Source organism: Doryrhamphus excisus, chromosome 17, assembly GCF_030265055.1.
Source record: "Doryrhamphus excisus isolate RoL2022-K1 chromosome 17, RoL_Dexc_1.0, whole genome shotgun sequence".
NCBI lineage: Eukaryota > Metazoa > Chordata > Actinopteri > Syngnathiformes > Syngnathidae > Doryrhamphus > Doryrhamphus excisus.
Genome location: NC_080482.1, coordinates 13,669,807 through 13,695,305, shown reverse-complemented (window position 1 = coordinate 13,695,305; position 25,499 = coordinate 13,669,807). Strand labels below are relative to the sequence as shown.

At 43.1% G+C, this 25,499-nt stretch overlaps 1 protein-coding gene across 8 annotated transcripts in view; it reads left to right on the top strand.

Annotated features, from left to right (window-relative positions):
* The first annotated feature begins 867 nt into the window (after nt 1–867).
* LOC131105049 (thrombospondin type-1 domain-containing protein 7A) overlaps nt 868–25,499 on the top strand; it is a 191,724-nt gene continuing 167,092 nt past the window's right edge. For all 8 annotated transcript variants that reach the window (XM_058052757.1, XM_058052755.1, XM_058052751.1 and 5 more), the window contains exon 1: nt 868–1,010. In XM_058052757.1, the coding sequence (XP_057908740.1) occupies nt 884–1,010 (127 nt within the window). In that variant the 5' untranslated portion in view covers nt 868–883. The remainder of the gene's footprint in view (nt 1,011–25,499) is intronic.

Sequence of the window (25,499 nt, the reverse complement as noted above, 5' to 3'; positions counted from 1 at the left end):
CTCATAATCAGCACCGAAAGAATGAATTCCATCATTTCACACACACACACACACACACACACACACACACACACACACACACACACACACACACACACACACACACACACACACACGCACGCACGCACGCACGCACGCACGCACGCACGCACACACACACACACCCCTCCCCCACTAATATTATTTTATCACTTCATGGCGTCGCCTCCATGTCTACTTTTGTCCCGCCCCTCCAACCCCCGCATCAACCAACCACCACCTTCGCAGCATGGTAGCACGCTCTCTGATTCTGAAGCAGTGCCTCTCAAACCCCCCTGCTGGTCTCCAGTCTCCCCCCGCCCCTCCCAGCAGGCAGCAAGGGGGTCATCCTTCCTCATGCCCTGAAAAAGAGAGAGGGAGAGATCAGAGTGTAATAATCATAATAAAAGGAGAGTGAAAGAATGGAGGATGTTTCATAAAAAGTCAGGAAGCAGGAACAGCAAATGAGCGAGTGAGGTGAGAGAGGGAGAGAGAGAGAGAGAGAGAGAGAGAGAGAGAGAGTGAGCGAGAGCGAGAAAGGCACCACACTGCAGATCCTCCTCGCTCACCGCCACTGCTCCACTAGCTGAGGAGACGACAGCGCCGGAGGAGGACGCCATGGAGGAGCCACTCTGGAGCGTCCCACGCCTGCTCTCCTCCCCTCGCTGACCTCCATCCTCCACCCGGACAACTCTTTTCTGCATCCTTCAACTCCTTCCTTCACTTCTCTCACCTTTTCCTTTTTTAAGGGGGGGGGGGCACAAACCTGTCCTGTGTCCTTTTTTTTCTTCCTCATCGCCTCGGCTGAGTTCCTGGGCTGAGTGGATTTACTTTTTTGGGGTGGGGGACCAGCAGCAGGTGGACCATGGGGCCGAGGGGGGAGTGTTGGGGCAGGTGTCACCTGCTGGTGGCATTGCTGCTGCTGGGGTGTGTTTTCCGGAGAGCTCGGGCGCAGATGGAAGATGGGAAGTCTGTCTACTTCTGGGAAACAGGTAGAGCCGCACTCTAAATGTTTAATGTGTAAATGTTAGATAGAATGTGTGCGTGTATAAAACTTCGTATACTGCACAGTAGATGTCCATTCACTTCATCCTTTTGGTCTTTGAAAGGAAACAAAAGAGTGGAAAGAGGCTCCATAAAAAGAAACAGCAGAGCCGCCTTGCTGTGATCCATTTTGAACTGGATTACACTCCTCTCAGGTGATGCTGTTGTTGAGGCATCGCTCCAACAGGGGAGGAGGGGGGTTCGGGGATGGGGGGTAATGTTTTGATGGGGCCGACAGGAGGTCATGCGGTGTTGACTGTTCCGGTTCTTGTCATTAGGTAGTTGTGTTTAAGCAGGCAGGGTGTGGAGGCTCTCAGCAGGGGGGATTTGACTATACCATCATGCATGCCGAGTGCCTCCATAAGATAAGTCATATCCTGGGCTGTGATTCCCTCATCATCAGATCCAATTGATGTGATGGCGGTGCCTGTGGTTAGCTTGTAACATGGTTCTGAGTTCAAATGTGTGCTCACGCCTCCGAGTGTGGAGTTTGTGGCTTCCTCCCACATCCCCCAAACACACCTTTCTCTAATTGGAGACTCCATGGGTGTGTGATGACTGAACAGAAAAAGAGCTAGAAAATTAATAGACTCTGCTTTGCTAAAAAAAAATAATATTATAGTACTAATTATTATTGTCAGTATTAATAATACTGTATAGTACTACTGTACTCCAGTCCAGTAGGTGGTGAGAACATGCATGCAAGTTTTCTTTTCACAGGGCTGTCCAAAGTGTGATGCATGGCTGTTTCTTTTATTTGCCCACAGAAAATTGTAAAAATTCGAATTTACCAAGAATATAAAAAACACAAGCAAAAATGAAAAAAAAAAATCAGCAGTAATTGCAATGTTATGAGGAAAATAATACAATTGTATTAGTATAAAGTTGAAATGTACAAGAAAAAAGACTTTTTTAAAGTCTTTTTAGTGTAGCATAAGCATAAGTTTTTATGTTACGAAAATAAAGTCAAAATATTATGGGAAGAAAAATAATTATGAGAAGAATATTTATAAGAGTTGAAAAATAGGAATCTGTAATTTCAAGAGGATAAAGTAAAAATATTATATATAGTCTTTTTCTAATGAAGGAAAAATAATCTGCAGTTTTACCAAATTTTTTCATATTGTGAGGGATAATAGTGTCATTTTAGTATCGTAAAGTTGAATTTTTAAAGATTTTTTTTAAGTCGTAATATTAGGAGAGACACAATAAACAAAGTTGTAATTTTTCCAAAATCACTTTAGGGAAAACGTTGTAATATTATGGGAATAAAGTCCAAATGTTATGCGATTAAAGTCAAAATGTTACGCGATTAAAGTCCTAATGTTACGAAATGAAAATTGAAATATTAACAACCACAAAATGGGGGGGGGGGGGTTATACTAAAACACTAATAATACGCTTTTTGTATCCTTTCATTTTTCAATTTGTGTGCCTCTGAATTAACAAGTTAATAATTAATTAACGTAATAATTATGAATAAATAGGATTTTCACATGCGAGTGATGACGTGCTCCACACAACAACAAGCTTGTGAGCTCAGTATGTCCACAGCCTGCAATTATTTCCAAGTTTGGCCTTTGACAAACATGGATGTTTGTGCCACATTGAAAAGTGCAGCTTTCAAAAATGGTATCATGTCATTCTGACTTTGTTAAGACTTACACGTCTTACTTGTTGAATAGGAGAACATGTTAGCTTAGTTAACTTCTATAAAATGTTAACAAAAGATATGGCACTATGATTTGTGTTGCATATTGCAATATTTGTTTTATTGCGCACAAACAGTGTTTTATTTATTAAATGCATCCTGTGGCATCACAGTAAAAGAAGCATTATGTGTTCATTACACGAGGGAAGAGCTGCTGTCAGTAGCCATATCCGTTGATGGAGGTATAGGTAATGAAGTGCTGGACGATAGTGCTGGACCCATGCTACGTACGTATCCAATCGTATTTCTCCAATGTCATCCCTATGCTATTTACAGTCACTAGGGGGCGTATTAGCACGGTGTGCTTTGACTTTGCTGGCATGACAGCTGACTAAAGCACTGCCAAGTCCTTCAAGGTATGAATTCAACTTCTTTTGTGTTCCCTCCAAAGTGGCACTGTCAACCGTTCTGACAGTAAACCCGGCCTGGGCTGGTCGTGGAGCCCACCTTGCCCTCCGCCGTTCACAGTTTGACGTACCTCTCACCTCTCCTGCGCTTGTGCATCTTTAAAGAGGATGTAGTCTGCTAAGGAGATTAAAGGAGCGGGGATTTAACAAGCCAGGAAAGGCAGCCCAGGGAGTGGACTTGAGGAAGGCAGGAGGCAGGCAGGGAGGGAGAGGCACCAACTTAACCTACATCCGCCCCACTGTAGGTCACAGCGATTACGCCTGGCTCCCACGCTATGCCACCTTTCTCCCACACTGTGCATGCTCGTCAGTGGGGACGCTCGGGGCTCCGTGCTTTGAAATGTAATCCAGCAACTGAGAATTTGTTTGCCTCTTCCCCAATGAAAGGTAGCGCATTGATTGCAACCCCCAGAGTGTTTTTCTTTCCCTGCCGTGTATTACATTCACGCGGGGCAATTTAGGGTTTTGGATCCCAATGTTGCTTTCTTTTTCTATAAATCAAATGCGATTACGTTTTCACAACATCTGCATAGTGTTTTTATTTTCTTGCCAATCGAAGCTTGTTTGAAAAGAACACAGCAAAAAAAAATGAGACGATGTTTGTGTACGTTTGTGTGCTGCGGAGGGAACATTCTTGTGGCAAGCGATGCTCTGATGTTTTGCATATTGATGAGTCTTGCTGAAATACAGGCGCTGTCTTATAAACTGTGGGGAATAGGCCCTGCCTGCATGTCTTCCTTTTATTTGCTTCTGTGGAAATAGGTGAGGAGGCTCAGTGTGGGTGTGTGCGCGCGTGTGTTTTGAGGTCTCTGTTGAGATGAAGGGTGGAGACAAAGAGGCTGTGCTAGCGATCTCTCTGAAGGTGGCGCTTGGGATAACTGGATTATGATGAGAGTGATTGGAACGTAATGCTCCAATGATGAAGGTAATGAAAGCATGCTACAGTTTTCTGAACCTGTTAAGATTGCCGATCTCTCTGGAGGGGATGCGGTGGTTACCTGAGACAAGAACAAATGTCTTTGAGCGCCGTTTTTTAAGATTGTTGTTATGTTTTGGTGTCACGTTACACCAGGATGCAAGCACATGATGGCAGGTTGGATCGATAAAGTCTCTAATAAACCTCACACAGAATGAAACGACACAAGGAAGGCTATGTAGTACAGCTAATGCTAACACGTACAGTAACTCACCATGCAAGGTGGAAAGTACGTACAGGCAAGGGACAATAAGAACCATGAAATGGGAAAAATGGCAAACAGAGTTGCAACAGAGTACATTGAACACACACAGAACATTCATTCATTCATTCATTTTCTACCGCTTTTTCCTCACGAGGGTCGCGGGGGTTGCTGGAGCCTATCCCAGCTGTCTTTTGGGCGAGAGGCGGGGTACACCCTGGACTGGTCGCCAGCCAATCACAGGGCACATATAGACAAACAACCATTCACACTCACATTCATACCTATGGACAATTTGGAGTCACCAATTAACCTAGCATGTTTTTGGAATGTGGGAGGAAACCGGAGTACCCGGAGAAAACCCACGCATGCACGGGGAGAACATGCAAACTCCACACAGAGATGGCCGAGAGTGGAATTGAACCCTGGTCTTCTAGCTGTGAGGTCTGCGCTAACTACTAGACCGCCGTGCCGCCCTACACACAGAACAATCCAAGAAAAAACATTCATTCATTCATTCATTTTCTACCACTTTTTCCTCACGAGGGTCGCGCGGGTTGTTGGAGCCTATCCCAGCTGTCTTCGGGCGAGAGGCGGGGTACACCCTGGACTGGTCGCCAGCCAATCACATGGCACATATAGACAAACAACCATTCACACTCACATTCATACCTATGGACAATTTGGAGTCACCAATTAACCTAGCATGTTTTTGGAATGTGGGAGGAAACCGGAGTACCCGGAGAATACCCACGCATGCACAGGGAGAACATGCAAACTCCACACAGAGATGGCCGAGAGTGGAATTGAACCCTGGTCTTCTAGCTGTGAGGTCTGCGCTAACTACTAGACCGCCGTGCCGCCCTACACACAGAACAATCCAAGAAAAAACATTCATTCATTCATTCATTTTCTACCACTTTTTCCCCACGAGGGTCGCGGGGGTGCTGGAGCCTATCCCAGCTGTCTTCGGGCGAGAGGCGGGGGAAACCCTGGACTGGTCGCCAGCCAATCACAGGGCACATATAGACAAACAACCATTCACACTCACATTCATACCTATGGACAATTTGGAGTCACCAATTAACTTAGCATGTTTTTGGAATGTGGGAGGAAACCGGAGTACCCGGAGAAAACCCACGCATGCACGGGGAGAACATGCAAACTCCACACAGAGATGGCCGAGAGTGGAATTGAACCCTGGTCTTCTAGCTGTGAGGTCTGCGCTAACTACTAGACCGCCGTGCCGCCCTACACACAGAACAATCCAAGAAAAAACATTCATTCATTCATTCATTTTCTACCACTTTTTCCCCACGAGGGTCGCGGGGGTGCTGGAGCCTATCCCAGCTGTCTTCGGGCGAGAGGCGGGGGAAACCCTGGACTGGTCGCCAGCCAATCACAGGGCACATATAGACAAACAACCATTCACACTCACATTCATACCTATGGACAATTTGGAGTGGCCAATTAACCTAGCATGTTTTTGGAATGTGGGAGGAAACCGGAGTACCCGGAGAAAACCCAAGCATGCACGGGGAGAACATGCAAACTCCACACAGAGATGGCCGAGGGTGGAATTGAACCCTGGTCTCCTAGCTGTGAGGTGTTCCAAGTATAATGAATGTAAAACATTCATCAAGAAGTACCGAGTACCTATGTCTACTCCTAAAATAAACCATCTTCTGGATGTGGGGCAGAGCAGCAAATCATGAACCGCGTGTCACAATCAGTGCGTCACCATGTTTGCGCGAGGAGTTTTCAACCTGTGCCAAAGTCACATCTCTAATGACCTGTCACATTGTGGAAATGTCGCGTTGAGGACCTATAACCGAGTTGAGAGCCACTGCGCTCTTCCCAGGGTGCCACTCTTCCCGTTGATGGCACCTCTTGCCACAAAAGGGAACAAGGCCAAGTCGCGTTGACAGGCCATTGTTAGCCCAATACACGCCTGCCTTCACCTGCAGCAGCAATGAAGGATGTCATCTTCACTTGAGGTCGTTAGCGTCGCCGCCGCAATCACCTGCCATTACGGCGGCGCCGCCATTCAAGAGTGACGTCTAGGAAATTGAGGGAGATCAGGTGTGACCGGTTTGCAAGTTCAAGGTCATTAATATGACAGAACTCTCTGAACTAACAGGAGAGGCTGAAAAGTCCACTTCAGGTTCATGAAAATAAAATGACTGCTCTCTGACTGATCTAGCATGCAGTTCTTTTTATCTCCGAACATCATTTACATCGAGACTTCAGTCTATGAAGGAGTTTGTTCACCTCAACTAACCCCTCTCAGCTCGGAAATAGAAGCTGTCATCTCAAGGCGACCTGGAAAGCATCCGACTGAAATAGCTACCAGCTATGATATGCGTATGCGTGCACTATATACAGTCATCAAATCAAATCAAATCAAATCAACTTTATTTGTATAGCACTTTTCCTGCAAAGACATGCAACACAAAGTGCTTTACAGAATTAAAACAATTTCCACAATTAAAAGGAAAAAACAAAGAAACAAAAGAAAGCCCCTCCTTCCCACCCTCCATACTAGACACACACACACACACACACACGCACACACACACACACACACACACACACAATCACACAATCACACACAGTAGGGAGACATGGCATGGCACTGAGGATCAAGGAAACGCCACCTTTGGGGCCGTCCACACTGGGAGGAGCTGCAGGCCGTGCCATCGGAGGACCAGCACCCGGGCCCCCCGACTCCGACAGACGGGCGGACCCCCACATTAAAGGGAGGAACCCCCAGCCGGCCGGGTCGAAGGGACCGAGGGATGGCACCCCCTCAGCAGACCTGAAGGGACCCAAGGACCCCTCAGCAGACCCGACACAGCCCCCAGTGTGGAGGAACCCCCCTGAGGAAACACTGGAGTTAAAAGCTGAAGACTAAGAGCATAAAATAGGACTAAAAATATAAAACATAACACTGGAGTTAAAAGCTGAAGACTAAGAGCATAAAATAGGACTAAAAAGATAAAAACAAAACACTGGAGTTAAAAGCTGAAGACTAAGAGCATAAAATAGGACTAAAAAGATAAAAAAGAAAAGAAAAGTTAAAAAATATTAGTTAAAAGCCTGATTAAAAAGGTGCGTCTTTAATCTTTTTTTAGTACATGTTTTACTACAACACGGCAGGAATTGGACCATTTCCTGCCCAAAGAGGGAAAGGCGGTTCCATTCCCATTGGGAATATCCATTTGAGTTTTGGCGCATCACGCCGACGTGAAACTCTGTGACCCTAATTAGCATAGCACCGGAGGTCATTCACGAGACTGCTAGGTAATTAGCTCCTTTCCTTTTCAACAAATTTAGGCCATGTATATGAATTAAGATAATTTCCTTGGGATTTTTAGCTTGCTGTGTTGCCACTGGCTTATATTCAAATTTTTTAAATTTGTTTTCAAATGTGTTTTGATTTTCATTCATTAGCTGGAATAAAACTAGAGGCTAATGTGCTGTGTTATTGTGGCGGGCGCCATTTTGACATTCTACTAGCAAACATTTGCATACCTTTTAAATATTTTTATACTGTGGAGTCGCTGTAAACAAGGATGTCCAAAATGCGATTATTGTAAAAGCGCAATTAAACAAGGAAATAAAAATAAAAAACAGCAGTAATTTTGCAAGAATAAAGTCAATATATATATAAGCTAAAAAAGTGAGAAAAAATAACATAAAAACACAAAAATAACATTGTTTTGGGCGGCACGGCGGTCGAGTGGTTAGCGCATAGACCTCACAGCTAGGAGACCAGGGTTCAATTCCACCCTCACCCTGTGTGGAGTTTGCATGTTCTCCCCGTGCATGCGTGGGTTTTCTCCGGGTACTCCGGTTTCCTCCCACATTCCAAAAACATGCTAGGTTAATTGGCCACTCCAAATTGTCCATAGGTATGAATGTGAGTGTGAATGGTTGTTTGTCTATATGTGCCCTGTGATTGGGTAGCCACCAGTCCAGGGTGTACCCCGCCTCTCGCCCGAAGACAGCTGGGATAGGCTCCAGCACCCCCCGCGACCCTTGTGAGGAAAAGCGGTCGAAAATGAATGAATGAATGAAAACGTTTTTTTTGTTTCTTTACTGTATTTGCCTTTTATTTAACCTACAAATGCGTCTGGTCATTTTGCCTCACTCTGTATTTTGATGTTTTTGTTCATATTTCAACTCTATGCTACTAAAATTACATTATTTTTGGACTTTATTCTGTATTTGTTGTTTTATTTGTTTTTTATTTGTTGACAGCTGGGATAGGCTCCAGCACTCCTGTGACCCTCGTGAGGATAAGCGGTAGAAAATGAATGAATGAATGAATGAATATGTTTGTTTTTTTTAGTAGTTAACATCTTGGTTTGGGCGAGCAAGACCTGAAGTAAAGTTTTATTGGTACTGATGGGGCTACAATGGAATTTGACATTTTATCAACAGGAACAGCAGCACTCATGTGGCCTCAAAGTGAAACGAAGCCTTATTTACCTCAGTGGAAGAAAATGTGTTAGCGCTGACGTCGTCGACATCTCCTTTTCCACGCCACTGCAGCCCCTAATAGTGTTCCAACACAGCACCCTGACAGTGCACTTTATTTTGAAACTATTTCCATGGCGACATGTCACGTCTAAGGCAGATTGATCTGTTTGGTGGCGTCTCTGCCCCATACTGAACTGCCGCATTTTCTAAATGTCCGGCCGTGCGAGCTGCCAGAGAGACACCAGAGTTTTGTTCTATCTAAATGATGCAGCTTACGCTAAACCTGGCTATTACTGATATAGTAGGGACGGCGGGGATGGGGGGGCTTAGAGATTACACTTCATCCAAAAAACTTTATTTAGAGTGAGATAAGAGGATTTCCACCACCGCCTTATTTCCACCATATTCTGATAGCTGAGGACATATTTTTGATAGGTCATACAGCCGCGCTGTCCACTTTGGGGATGAGTAAGCAGATCAGTGATGGATTCATATGACATTTGGATGTCACCTGATGTACTTTATATGGGAACACGTATTGCATAATGCATTAATGCATTAGACCAGGGTGATCTGACTTTTTCCACTGAGGGATGCATACAAAAAAATTGAATCGGGGGCGGGGGGATTTTGATACATTTTGCACTATATGCTAAAAGCTATCGATATTTGTCAATACAGCTGAATAAAAGCATCCACATCTTAGCTTTGTGTTATAGGCAACAAAGCAAATTAGTGTAAAATCTAATTATCAGCGGCATGGCGGTCGAGTGGTTAGCGCGCAGATCTCACAGCTAGGAGACCAGGGTTAAATTCCACCCTCGGCCATCTCTGTGTGGAGTTTGCATGTTCTCCCCGTGCATGCGTGGGTTTTCTCCGCGTACTCCGGTTTCCTCCCACATTCCAAAAACATGCTAGGTTAATTGGCGACTCCAAATTGTCCATAGGTATGAATGTGAGTGTGAATGGTTGTTTGTCTATATGTGCCCTGTGATTGGCTGGCCACCAGTCCAGGGTGTACCCCGCCTCTTGCTCCAAGACATCTGGGATAGGCTCCCCCGTGAGCCTCGTGAGGAAAAAGCGGTAGAAAATGAATGAATGAATGAATCTAATTATCAGGCCTGTAAAATGATTACAATAAAAAAACAGTTAATCACCTTAATGTCACATCGATTAATGTCAAAGATTAATGTCTGGACACAATTAATATAGATGCCGTAGAGTTAACTTAAAGTCCTCTTAGTTTAGGCTTTAAACCATGCAAAAAAATTAGTTTCCAATTTTTCCTTCCATGCAATTTCTGTGCTTATCCTCATGAGGGTTGTGGGCATGCTGGAGCCTACTCCAGGTGTCTTCAGACGAGAGGTGGGGAACACCCTAGACTGGTCGAAGCCAATCACAGGGACAAACAACCATTCACACTCACATTCATACCTATGGACGATTTGGAGATGCCAAGCGGGGAATCAAATCTGGGTCTCCTAGCTGTGCACGCTAATCACTCGTCCACCGCAGCATATTCCATCCTCATCCAAAGATGCAGAAAAGACAAAAGTGTTCTGACTTAGTTCAGTACAAGGAAATGGGACACATAACAACCAACAGTATTGTAAACAGATGGCGTCATGACCAACTTCCCCTTACAAGGAAAGCACACATGTAGGAAGGCAATAGACCAAATATGGCCGTATATATAAACATATACGAATGACGGAGCCTGCGAAGATGGCCAGTGCAGACCATCCAACCCGAGAGTCAGTGGTTTACAATTAGTAATACAGTAAACCAGTGATTTTCAACCACTGTGCCGCTGCACACTGGTGTACCTTGAGGAATTATCCAATATCACTTTTTATAATTAACATTTATGAATCATTATTTGCAAAAATTGGTTTATTTGCTCAAACGGAAAGAATTGAACAGGGATGGAATATTCCTTTAACCAATCCGATTGAGGTATCTTGTACCCGCTCAAACGGAAAGTTGTCAGGGTGCCTTCTTCTTCGTGGTGTTTTTCTTCTTCTGTTGTTTATTGGATGCATTACCGCCATCTGTGAAACAGAATCTAAGCCCTTCTATATTTTATTCACAATTCCAGTAAAAAAGAAAATATATATCTATATAAAATATGTCCTGAGTTTAATTATAAAATATTAGCAAGATTGAATTTGATCGTTTCCTGTTTAAATTGATCCCGGGTGCGTTCTTTCAGCGCATGCTCAGATATGATGTAACACGCAGATCCAGACGTTCTTCACTTTTAAAAATGGAGGCCAGCAATCGGCACTGGACTAAGCAAAGTTTGTTTTTGATTCAAACTAAATTTCAAGACTGGACAGACGAAAAACTGGCAATACGGAGTTATTCCAACAAGTGAAAGAAAAACTTATGGAAGCCGGTATCACGTGATGTTCGTGTTTACGTTTTACTGGGCATGCCCTATTGACTATTCTGGTTGATTTTCACGGCGCATGTAGACAAGAGATTGGAATATTCCTTTCCATGGATACCATTGTTTCCCGAAAGGTCATTCGGAAAGAGAAAAAGTGGTGATGTAAAAACGTGGCTACTGTGGAGTGTCTGTGGTGTAAAGACTGGCAGAGCAATATAATATTGGTCCGTGTGGCAACACCTACCTTGTTCCTCCGATAGACTTATTGATGCACGTGTGAGGTCGTGGTGACATTTTGTAACATTTTTGGTTAGTGGTGTGCCACAAGATTTTTACAATGTAAAAAACGTGCTGTGGCTCAAAAAAGGTTGAAAATCACTGCAGTAAACGACGCATGTTAAGCAGTGTTAAACATGTGCAGATACAGAACAGAAGCATTCATGTATAAAAGATCACATCATCCAATACAGGTTAAAAAAGTCACAGCTTCATTATAAGTTTATGAACGTGCGCTTTGAAATTGAGGGAGTCATCAATTAAGACACCCGAGTATTTGTACTCATGAATGACCTCGATTTCATTTCCCTCAAGAGTGAGAGATCTGTATTTCTAAGGGCGCTTGCTAAGATGTTTGTGTGAAAGCACACAGTTGGCGTCGCATCCCAGAAAAACATTTGGGAGGATGGACAAGTTGAATGGCCAGCTGTCTGCACTTATCCTCTTCTAACCCATTTTAAGGCCCGCCCAGATGTCACCAAGTTTGACTGCTGCTGCTTCAACAGACAGGTGATGTCCACGCACTGGCTTAAAAAGCCCAAATATAAAGACTGTTTGGCTAAACATCCCTAATGGACAAAAAAAGATTAACAGTGTACCCCGTCTCATGCCCAATGACGGCTGGGATAGGCTCCAGCATACCCGCTATAATAGTGAGCAGGGCTCGACAATAACAATGTACCGATGGCAAGTTAAAACAAAATTGGGGCAAGTAAATCCAATCAGTGATATTCCCGTCGGGCAAGTGCACTTTGGCATGCCATACTGCCAAGAGTTTTTTTAAAAGCGGTTCTTGTTGGGTGTTGGTAAAAAACACGGACTGCGTAATTCCGGTGGTAATTTGAAAACCAATCCTTGAAAATCTTGAAATGGACCAATCAGAATCCTTTATTTAGACCGCGGTCGGCAGTCCGCAGTCCGCGTTTTACCCACACCCGTTCTTGTTGGCGATCAACCAATCAGCGATGGTTTGACTAGGAAAACATCTATCATGGCGTCCCTGCCAACATGGTCTAATTCTTCAACAACTTGTGAAGGAAAACAGCAAAAAGTGATGAACCAGTGCCTCCTAAACAAGTATTTTATTAGCGGCAGCAAATCAAATGATGGCACAGGTGAGTGAATCACATTGCTGTGACAATTTGAAGTGGTCACAATGAAACACCACCGATTAGATCCAATACCAAGTGCTGATTTTGCACAAGCTACAAAATCTAGCGCTTCCATTTCTCTGTGTATTTTTCTCACCTTTGCTTCACAAATTATTGTTTGACAAATTGAGCATTTTTTTCTGGATTCAAAACACTTTACTAGTACACAAATGTGTCTATTCAATAATGTTTCATTGTGGTGCACAACTTATAAATATCACTGCTTACTACGACTACCATGTGTAAGGTAGTATGGCATGCCATGTTAACATACATCTCCACTATTTTTCAGACATTCCTCCAAGTCAGTACTATTATCTGATGAATTATCAGCATATATTGATGCTAAATATATTAAACATTTTCATTTCATTTTACATGGGGCAAGTTCGGGCAAGTAGTTCTCACCTTAAGGATTCCCCATGGGCAAGTCATTTTTGTTTTTAATGTAGAGCCCTGGTGAGGGTAAGTGGCATAGAAAATGGATGGATCTCCAACATGGGGAGTGGCAGCGGCTGTGAGTTACTGTATATGCAGAGAAAAAAGCACAGTCGTCTGGTTCCCACTTCCCCTGCAGTGCAGAGTGTCACTACATTTTTTTCTCAACTCAGCGTGAGTCCAAGTCCGACAATGTATCTGGGTTTTCAAATGTTTTTTTTTGTATGAGCGACACAGTTTGGAGTGTCCGTGAATGTACCTCACAGTTAGTGGGGCAGATTGCTGAAACAATCTTTCACTTGGTGATACAAGCACCAAAATTGGCACACTTGTGCAATAGAACAGACTTTTTCAAAAAAGTACGATATCCAACTTCAAATACAGAATGGCCGCCATTTTTCAAGATGGCCGCCATTCATAGTCGTTTGAAATCGTATTGCACTAAAATAATGACAAAATAATGTCATTGTGATAATCTTCATTCATTCATTTTCTACCGCTTTTTCCTCACGAGGGTCGCGGGGGTGCTGGAGCCTATCCCAGCTGTCTTCGGGCGAGAGGCGGGGTACACCCTGAACTGGTCGCCAGCCAATCACAGGGCACATATAGACAAACAACCATTCACACTCACATTCATACCGATGGACAATTTGGAGTTGCCAATTAACCTAGCATGTTTTTGGAATGTGGGAGGAAACCGGAGTACCCGGTGAAAACCAACGCATGCACGGGGAGAACATGCAAACTCCACACAGAGATGTCCGAGGGTGGAATTGAACCCTGGTCTCCTAGCTGTGAGGTCTACGCGCTAACCACTTGACCGCCGTGCCGCCCCAGTATGTTGTTAATAATAAATAATAAATAAAAATGAGCTGCGGGCCAAAAATGGCAGCCGTGCCGTACTTTGGAGAACCCAGCATTATGCATGAAGAATTTTTAAAAAGCCAATAAATTGTGCTTAGTGTGCTAAACACCATTGTTTGTGATCATCCATACAGAGAATTGAGTACAAAACCTACAATCTGCAGGAAGACTGAGCAGAAGAAAAGGTTTATTTGCATGCCCATGGGCTCTTTGTGGGTCATTTGTGCAGAGAGTTGGTGTTTCCCCTCTTGGATTCTCCAAGTTACGCTGCAGGCTGAATGCGGGAAACATCCGCTCCCTTGTTTCCTGTTCTAACTCCTACCCTCATAAAGAAGAGGGTATGTGTTTTGTTTTTTTGCAAAGGTCACACGCCCGTGGTGTATCTCCTGACAAAGTCCACGTGCAGTCAGCCAGAAGTTGAAAGACAAACAAATCTAGCGGCTATATTCCGGGAAGGGAGCACTTTAGTGGTCTGAGAGTGGCATTCAGATATGGCCGTGACTCCAGGGAGAGGCGGCCAGGAAGGCGGGGTGGGCGGAGAGGTAGAAGGACGCATCGCCAAAGGAAGCAGTGACATTTACCTGGAGAGAGTGTTGGCCGCCTCCTCGGATGATTTTCCAATAAAGCGATGGAGGCTCAGGAGTAAACATCCAACCATCCATCAGCGTTGTCCTTAATCCTTCATCTCTCTTCCTGTCCATCAATCGCTGTTTGCTCTGCTGCACATTGTTCTACGCTAGAATAGTCCGGAAAGTCTTCTTAGGCCATCGTGAGATCATTAGATGACATGTAATCACGGTGATGTCATGTAGCCAAGCACGATTAAAGCTATTACCCTGGGATGAACATGAAAACATTAGAATATTGACTCTTATATAACCAATGCTGCTTCTTTCTATGATTAAACATGGTATGATTGGAATGCTGTCATTCTCTTTCTCCAGAGTGTGTCAGTGTTTTTAATGTAGTGGTGTGGGCGGCTATAGTATTGCTCAAGCTTGGACAATTAAAATATGCTGTCAGTGTATCGCCGTGCGGGCCAACAGCATCATCCATTTGAAAACCCTGACTTGTTAGCCGTGTTTAGACCTGCTTGGATGAACCAGGCTGATATGAGTCGTTGTTACATCCATGAGGTTGCATGATACGATTTGGCGGTGTTGACACTTGAAAATTATATGTGGTGTGTTTCGTATCTCACGTTTGGTTCCTGGATCACTTCAGATGCTTTTGCACTCGAACCTTTGATATGTTTTAATCAAATTTCAATTCTGTCTGTGAATATTTTCATTTATTCCATGTAATTTTTTATTGAATCAATCACAACTGGACTGTTCAGGTTACCTCACAAGACATATCGACTCTCAAGCAAACTCTCAAGCTCTTCCGTTTACATATTTAATATTTTTTGGACGCAATAACATCGCTACAAAACAGCTACAAAAGTACTTGTGTAGAATATATCAAGTACAACTAGCTAGTGTGCTGTGTGCGTGTCGTGGGCCTCCCATTTTTCTTCCCGTCTTTTGTACTTGTTTGTCAGTATGGATATGAAATGTGTCTTCAATTTTATTCAGTACGTTTTTTAATAGGCGGTCTAGTGGTTAGCGCGCAGACCTCACAGCTAGGAGACCAGGGTTCAATTCCACCCTCGGCCATCTCTGTGTGGAGTTTGCATGTTCTCCCCGTGCATGCGTGGGTTTTCTCTGGGTACTCCGGTTTCCTCCCACATTCCAAATTGTCCATATGTATGAATGTGAGTGTGAATGGTTGTTTGTCTATATGTGTCCTGTGATTGGCTGGCGACCAGTCCAGGGTGTACCCCGCCTCTCGCCCGAAGACAGCTGGGATAGGCTCCAGCAACCCCCAAGCAAAATGAATGAATGAATGTTTTTTAACAAGTCTTAAATATCTGTAATGTTGGAACTGCTAGTCCTCCACATTGAGAAGAGGCAGATGAAGTGGCTCAGGCATCTAGTCAGGATTTAACCTTCCTAGGGAGGCGTTCAGGGCACGTTCGCCAGTCGGAGGCCTCAGGGAAGACCCAGTCCACGTTGGAGAGACTATGTCTCTCAACTGGCCTGGGAATGCCTTGGGATTTGCCAGGAGGAGCTGGACGAAGTAGCTGAAGAGAGGCCTTCCCTGTGTGGGCTACCCTACTTAGGCTGCTGCCCCCGCGATTTGACTTCAAATAAGCTGAAGAGGAAGCGGGAAGGATCTTTTATTTGCGGCGTTATAAAGATACGTATATATAACCTGATTTGGTAACTGCTATGGCGTGGAGAAGGGGTAGGATTTAATAAGCTTTGCTTCTTCCTGCTCCTTTTCAGACAAGTGTAGTAATGAGGTGTTGTGTGTGTGCATGTATGTGTGTATGTATGTGTATAGTATACATATGTAGATATGTGTGTATGTATATGTATGTATATATGTGTGTATGTATATATATATATATATATATATATATATATATATATATATATATATATATATATATATATATATATATATATATATATATATATATAGATATAGATATAGATATTGTAAGTGTATTGTAAGTGTATATGTGAGAAAGAATAATGTAACATAGTATGCATGTCTGAAATAAATGAAGAAAAGAAAGAAAGAAGAAGACTATGGCCTATAGGTCATTCTCGCTCTCTATTATTAGTCAAAAATCATGTGTAGTATATTAGGTAGTACAAGTACAAAGCTTACTGCAGGGCTGTTCTTGCATGTCTACAGGGCTCCAATCATTTTATAAAGAACTACTAAAACTTTTAAGATACTGAATCCTACTCACGGAAATTCATTTGTCGCTGTCTGGAACCAATGAACTGTGATAAACGAAGGACGACTGTATGTCTTACTTTTAGAACTATACAATTAATGATCAATAAATATTGTCCATGGCTCATTTGGTCCTCTAGAACAATATCCCAGCAACAACTTCTGGGTTCTCCGTCTGAGCACCATTGCTGACCTTGAAGGACTTCCATGGTGTGGTCAATGACAAATGGATTACAATCCATCATTGTCAAGGACCGTGTGGCTGTGCAGCCAGCATTTTCTATTTTTGCAAGGCCATGGCAGTGAATGTGCAGCTTATTGGCACATTTCGCGCACATGTTTAATAGGATGAACAGACAAAGTGATGGAGCGTTTATCTGGGAAATGGTCAAAGTTCAGCTTCAACCGCCGGCAGTAACGGCCTGGTGGAGGTGCCGAGGCGCCAGGCGTTCATTGTTGAGCTCATTAAAAAAATGACCCAGAGACTCTCGGAGCTCTCAAAGTGAAAGTGACAGCACATTTGCTTTAGCTAATTGTTAGTGACAGTATTTGCCAATGAAACAATTGATGGCTGGCCTCTGTGGAATAACACGTAATGTTTTGCTTTTTCTTTTAGCTGGTGGAAGGCACAAGTAAAGTCACTAACAAGCAATAATTAGCCGGATTTAGCAAACAAAACTACAGCGATGACTTGAAGACAGGTAGCATGCTAAAGGTAGCTAATTAGCACTTTGGCTACAAGATGAAGATCTAAATAATTGCTTCATTTGGTATGACTCAGCCTCCTGGTACCTCAAACGTTTGCATTTAAATCTTGATTAGAGTTTATTAAGGTGATTATAAATGACATCCCTAATTCTAGTGGCATTAGCGTGGCTTTTTGCATGGAAACACAAACAGCAAGATTTGACGTAATCATATTTTAGGAGTAGCTTTTTTCACCACCACCACTGAGCTCCCAAGTCTTTATGACACCCGGAGGAGCAGTAAAAGATGGCCACAGCAAGCAGCTACTTGGTAGTGAATCTTGCAGTTATAGATTGGATGATAATACTGACATCATGTGCCTCATTTAAGGCTGTTAAATGGTAAAAAAAAAAAGAAAGAAAGTGTCGTTGCTCAGGGAGAGGAGGTCAAGAGGATGTTAACATACTGGCAGACAAGGTGTTGGAGGATTTGTAGGGATGAAAAGCAAAGCATCAACATCACGTATCGACGTAATAAGGGTATCTAACGTTCCAGGCAGGGAGACGGTGATGGAGCGGCAGGCTAATCATCAGTGACAAGGCCTTGGATTAAAGGCAGGCCAGCAGATGGCCCGGCCAGGGCGAGGATGACCGTGTAGCAGCATCAGTAAATACTGACGTCTGCTGTGTGTTTGGAATAAGTGTTTTTTATGGCTGCTAGAGGTTTTAGGTTTGGTGTAGTTGTGGCATTGCCTGCCAAAACAAACAGGAACTAAAGTTTAAAGCTCCCTATTTGATTGTAGGGCCATATGAACACGAAACACAATATTGAGGCAGCTGTGCCAGGCAACTTATGTCGAGCTTGGGTCAGATCAAGTGGGGAGTTTACCGCTCTTTATCGTGTCTGCACTCGGAGTGGGCATGGTTTAACCACAAATAGGTGGGGCTCTCATCAGCCCACCTGACAATACCACTCTAGCCAGTCTCACGCTAAGAAAATAACATATGACAGGGCTCTACATTAAAAAAAAAAATGACTTGCCCATGGGGAATCCTTAAGGTGAGAACTACTTGCCCAAACTTGCCCCATGTAAAATGAAAAGACTGCCATAATGATATCATCTCATTTTTGTGGCATCACATGAGAATCTCAAATAAAGATTAATTATATATAGAATATAGATATGAATATAAATAATTAATAATAATAATAAATCTACTATACATATAGATTAATTATCATTTATCAGTGTTTAATATATTTAGCATCAATATATGCTGATAATTCATCAGATAGGGTGGCACGGCGGTCGAGTGGTTAGCGCGCAGACCTCACAGCTAGGAGGACCAGGGTTCGATTCCACCCTCGGCCATCTCTGTGTGGAGTTTGCATGTTCTCCCCGTGCATTTTTTTTCTCCGGGTACTCCGGTTTCCTCCCACATTCCAAAAACATGCTAGGTTAATTGGTGACTCCAAATTGTCCATAGGTATGAATGTGAGTGTGAATGGTTGTTTGTCTATATGTGCCCTGTGATTGGCTGGTGACCAGTCCAGGGTGTACCCCGCCTCTCGCCCGAAGACAGCTGGGATAGGCTCCAGCACCCCCGCGACCCTCGTGAGGAAAAAGCCGTAGAAAATGAATGAATTAATGAATTAATCAGATAATAGTACTGATGCATTGTATTTGGAGGAATGTCTGAAAAATTGTGTAGATATATGTTAACATGGCATGCCATACTACCTTACACATGGTAGTCGTAAGCAGTATGCAGTGATAATTATAAGTTGTGCACCACAATGAAACATTATTGAATAGACACATTTATGTACTAGTAAAGTGTTTTGAATCCAGAAAAAAATGCTCAATGGTCAAACAATAATTTGTGAAGCAAAGGTGAGAAAAATACACAGAGAAATGGAAGCGCTAGATTTTGTAGCTTGTGCAAAATCAGCACTTGGTATTGGATCTAATCGGTGGTGTTTCATTGTGACCACTTCAAATTGTCACAGCAATGTGATTCACTCACCTGTGCCATCATTTGATTTGCTGCCGCTAATAAAATACTTGTTTAGGAGACACTGGTTCATCATTTTTTGCTGTTTTCCTTCACAAGTTGTTGAAGAATTAGACCATGTTGGCAGGGACGCCATGATAGATGTTTTCCTAGTCAAACCATCGCTGATTGGTTGATCGCCAACAAGAACGGGTGTGGGTAAAAAGCGGACTGTGGTCTAAATAAAGGATTCTGATTGGTCCATTTCAAGATTTGCACGGATTGGTTTGCAAATTACCACCGGAATTACGCAGTCCGTGTTTTACCAACACCCAACCAGAACCGCTTTTAAAAAAAACTCTTGGCAGTATGGCATGCCAAAGTGCCAACATGGTCTAATTCTAGTTAGAATGGCACTAGTGGAAATGGTTTTGTACCATTCTAGCACTCTCTTGAACGAGGCAAAACACTTCACTTATGTGGCCCCACCAACTCGCCGGAACTACTTTCTGAAACACCGTGCACTGTGATTGGCTGGCGACCAGTCCAGGATGTACCGCGCCTCTAAACCCAAAGACAGCGTAGAAGTGTAGAAAAGTGGTAGAAAATGAATGAATGTGTATGTTCTATATTACTATATTATTATTACTATATTACTATACTATATTTATATCTCCCCACATTCATAGTAAATGTAAATGAGTGAGGTCTTCTCATACCGACATCTAGTAGATGATTGTTTTGAAGGAACTGCTTTCTCTAGAATCTTAGACAAAAATGGAAGGTTAAAATGATATTGGTCTGTAGTTACTTAAGACACGTGGATTAGGTAGGTTAGGTTGGATTGCTAATCTTGACAAGAGCTGTGTTAGCTAGTCGAGTAGCATCCTTGAGCAAGGGAGATGAACAAAAACTGTGTGTGTGTCAGTCACCACCATTTTTCTATGATCACCGTGTTGGAGAGCATAATGAAGGGGCTAATTATTACTGTGACTGTTGAAGAATTAGACCATGTTGGCAGGGACGCCATGATAGATGTTTTCCTAGTCAATCCATCACTGATTGGTTGATCGCCAACAAGAACGGGTGTGGGTAAAAAGCGGACTGTGGTCTAAATAAACGATTCTGATTGGTCCATTTCAAGATTTGCATGGATTGGTTTGCAAATTACCACCGGAATTACGCAGTCCGTGTTTTACCAACACCCAATAAGAACCGCTTTTAAAAAAACTCTTGGCAGTATGGCATGCCAAAGTGCACTTGCCCGACGGGAATATCACTGATTGGATTTACTTGCCCCAATTTTGTTTTAACTTGCCCCGGGCCATCGGTACATCGTTATTTTCGAGCCCTGATTATGATTGTGTGGGAAATGGTTTTGTACCATTCTAGCACTCTCTTGAACGAGGCAAAACACTTCACTTATGTTGCCCCACCAACTCGCCGGAACTACTTTCTGAAACACCAATATCCGACCAAAACTCACAGAAAGAAGTGGGGGGGTGTCACTGTTGATGCACTACACCGCTGATAGGGATGTCAAAAGAACTTCATGTCAAAAAGCGTGAGAAACTCATCAAGGTAGAATGTATCCTGGAACATATTCAATAACACGCTGCATCAAATCCTGCTTCAAAATGAATTGAATGAACATGCTTTTTCCTCAGATTATGTTTCTTTGGATGTGTCATTAGTAGCTTGTGTTTCTAGCTGGGACAAAGGAGAAAAAAAAGTTTTGAATGGCTTCCATCTCTTCTTCCATAATCTATTGATTCCAACAAAACATCTATTCATGTCTCGCCCATTAGCGACTGTGTCCTCTGTTGTACTGTGGTGTGTTGTACTCATGGGCGTCACTTTGCTATCTGGGCAAGTACTTAGCCTGAACACACACACACACACACATACAGCCAGTCACTCCCCATGGGGCTACATTTATTTTCCACAACGGAAATGTTGGCCTTTAGCTTAGACGCCATCCCAGCTTTTCACGTGTTTTAGCAGTCTTCAGTGCTCACACCTTAGCTTTCACGTGACTCACAGATAGGAAGCTTTGCTATCATGTAAAAATACGAGACCGGACTAGTTTCCTGACTCAAATCCTGCACGGCGACACAGTTCCACTCCACTGCCAACAGCCACACACCACAATGGAATATTTTTGTCGTTAGAGCGTACAAAACCCGTACAAAACGACACATTATTAGAGCCCTCTAGACATGAAATAACACCCCTATCGTCACATTTACACACATACTCATTGGTCGAGGGCTGATACTGGCACGCGGGGGCATGATACTGGGCCTGATACCAGACAAACCATGTGATGATCTTATTATCACATACTATTTAATCATGAGCTTATTATCACGTGCTATTTAATCAAAAGACCATTTTGTTTCCAGAAAATGTTCAGTTTATTACATGTATTATATCTAAACAGTGTAAACACAATAATTGCAAAAATATTTCAACAATAATATTTTATCAACAGTCTTATCTTATCAATGTCTGACAATTAAAGTTCCATGAATCAAGTTTGGGTTTTTTGGTGACTGGAGAAGCACTAGGCACTAAGCACTGTGATTGGCTGGCGACCAGTCGAGGATGTACCGCGCCTCTAAACCCAAAGAGAGCGTAGAAGTGTAGAAAAGTGGTAGAAAATGAATGAATGAATGTGTATGTTCTATATTACTATATTATTATTACTATATTACTATACTATATTTATATCTCCCCACATTCATAGTAAATGTAAATGAGTGAGGTCTTCTCATACCGACATCTAGTAGATGATTGTTTTGAAGGAACTGCTTTCTCTAGAATCTTAGACAAAAATGGAAGGTTAAAATGATATTGGTCTGTAGTTACTTAAGACACGTGGATTAGGTAGGTTAGGTTGGATTGCTAATCTTGACAAGAGCTGTGTTAGCTAGTCGAGTAGCATCCTTGAGCAAGGGAGATGAACAAAAACCGTGTGTGTGTCAGTCACCACCATTTTTCTATGATCACCGTGTTGGAGAGCATAATGAAGGGGCTAATTATTACTGTGACTGTTGTGAGGTCATTCAAACCTGCAATAAAAGCCTGTTGTTCTGGCCACCAAGTCCGATCTTCTTAATGTCTTACATTTTATATTTGACTTTATTTAGCCATTTTATGCTTGAAAATTCTTCATTTTGGGAAGTAAAATGTTCTTAAATTTGCATATTTTTATACCAGTTACCAAAATGATGTACTTTTATAAGTTATCATGAATGTACCTGTTACTACACAGTAATAACGTGTATATATAACCATCACACCTTGTTTAAGGTTGTTGGATGTGTTTTAATGCCTTCTGAAAGGCGGAAGAGGTGTGTCCCGTTATGTGCATGAACTACCTGCCTCTATTTATCTGTGTTTATAAAAGAGCACTTTCCCTTTAATGTTACATTGTTGCAGGTGATACTTATAGGTTATCACATAACCTGATATCAGACAAACCATGTGATGATCTTATTATCACATACTATTTAATCATGAGCTTATTATCACATACTATTTAATCAAAAGACCATTTTGTTTCCAGAAAATGTTCAGTTTATTACATGTATTATATCTAAACAGTGTAAACACAACAATTGCAAAAATATTTCAACTATAATATTTTATCAACAGTCTTATCTTATCAATGTCTGACAATTAAAGTTCCATTAATCAAGTTTGGGTTTTTTGGTGACTGGAGAAGCACTAGGCACTAAGCACTCGTGTGCTGTTCTCTGATTGGTTGTTTCACGGGCACAATACCAGAGCAGCGCGCTCTGAGTGGACAGCTACGGGGGCTGATACTGGACATGGTTAAACTCTATATTTTATCAGTATCACTGCCCTGGGCTTTGACACAGTATCATTTCGGCCTTTTCCCGTATCATTCATGGGCGCTTTCTAGGGTACAGGGACAATTAATACTGTAGTATGTGATAATACCCAATATAGTAGTCACAACAAAGAAAATATGACATAATATAGACTCACACCTCATACGCATTGAGAGAGTACCTTTTTATTTATTATTCTGTACAGTACTTCCTGTGGTTGCTATTGTCTCCTCAATGCAACATTACTGACACCTAGTGGCCAGCCTAAAAAACTACATATTACCACATCTTTGAGTCCTCTGAATGTCTTATATTTGTATTTTACTTCATTTAGCTTTTCTTTTATGCTTAAAAATGCTTTACTTTGGCAAAAAATGTGTAAGATTTGCTGAAATATGCCTATTTTTCATTCTACCACATTTTTTGTGATGCCGCTCAATTAGAAGCATGAAGTGGTGAGGGATTACTGTATATTGATTAACGGAGCAGTTGTACACCTCTGCAAACTACAGCCACAAGAATAAACATACATAGCAGTATTTCATTGTAATGATTAGTTAGGCCTTCCCACTTGTGTTTAGGAGGCATTCACTGGTGAGAACTTTGATGAATTCAAGCCGTGTTTGATAGTAGCGGAACAGCCCAGTGATGCAATCAGAGTGTAAGAATAAATTATGCTAATGGCCTCATTTGAAGACGCACACAGTGAGACCAGAAACCAAGCCCAACTCTCCACTTGTCAGTGTTGTTGCAGCCCCTGAGAGGGCTCATTAATTAAAAAAAGCATCTAAGATGACAACAACGCAGACTGTAATTCATCATGGCACGTGTGACCTCCCTCCTCGCCGCCGCCGGCTCTTCTCACTACACCCTTCCTCCACCCAAATGGGCCCGATACTTCCATCCCTGCAGGATGTTTGTCTCCCTCTATACGCTTTGTTTATGTGTTGACGCTCTCCAGTCACTGGCAAACACACGCGGTGTCTCGTGTAGTAAACATACAAGCGCACTCGGGAGCAGAGGGAGGCGACTGGTTGCGGTAACGGTGGCGGTGTATGCAGCAGAGATGCAGAAGATTGAATGTGGCACACTTATGTTGACCTCAACCTTCACTGCAGGCACTTATTGTATATTGAGCAGTGGCACGCGAGCCTGCGGGCCGCCCTCGTCACATACATTCACTTTGACATTTTAATGATCATGCTAGCACATTGCTAATTACACTGTAACCTCTGAGAAACAACACCCACCCGTTTATGGGCGTTGGTCAACATCCAATTGGGTATCATTTCAACCCTTTTTTTTAATATTAAAAAAGGCTACAGGCGGCACGGCGGTCTAGTGGTTAGCGCGCAGACCTCACAACTAGGAGACCAGGTTTCAATTCCACCCTCGGCCATCTCTGTGTGGAGTTTGCATGTTCTCCCCGTGCATGCGTGGGTTTTCTCCGGGTACTCCGGTTTCCTCCCACATTCCAAAAACATGCTAGGTTAATTGGCGACTCCATATTGTCCATAGGTATGAATGTGTGAATGGTTGTTTGTCTATATGTGCCCTGTGATTGGCTGGCGACCAGTTCAGGGTGTACCCCGCCTCTCGCTTGAAGACAGCTGGGATAGGCTCCAGCACCCCCCCCCCCCCCCCCCCGCGACCCTCATGAGGAAAAAGCGGTAGAAAATGAATGAATGAAAAAGGCTACTTTGGATTCTAATATTGGAATTGTTTGAGGATGCGTCCAAAGCAAAGTGGAGCAATGATGGAGGAGTGAAAAGTATCAAGGGCACGGTGGAAGTGTCTCACTGGTATATTAGCTTCATTCTCCTCCACTTAGCCAGGATCCATTCAGGGAGCGCGCCGGTTCGCTCGCTCTTTATTGGACCATGCATCACGCCTTCATCGGCCTTACGTCCGCTCTCTCCTTGTGACTCGTGGAAACTAAAATAACACGAGCTGGCTACATCCTGGTGTCATTAAGAAGTTGCTGTCAGTGCGCCGCACGCCTCAACCGCACCGCCTCAGAGTGTGCACGTGTGTTTAATGCATCTGTCAGTCAAACCCAACCGCCATGTTCACCTCTGCACACCCACCAGCATCCGTCCGCCGATGACAGGTGTCGTCATGGCAACGCAAAGGCGACTGCTGTGCGTGTCAAACGTGCACGATTGGCACCCTGTGAGCTAATTTGATGGGACTAAATTATG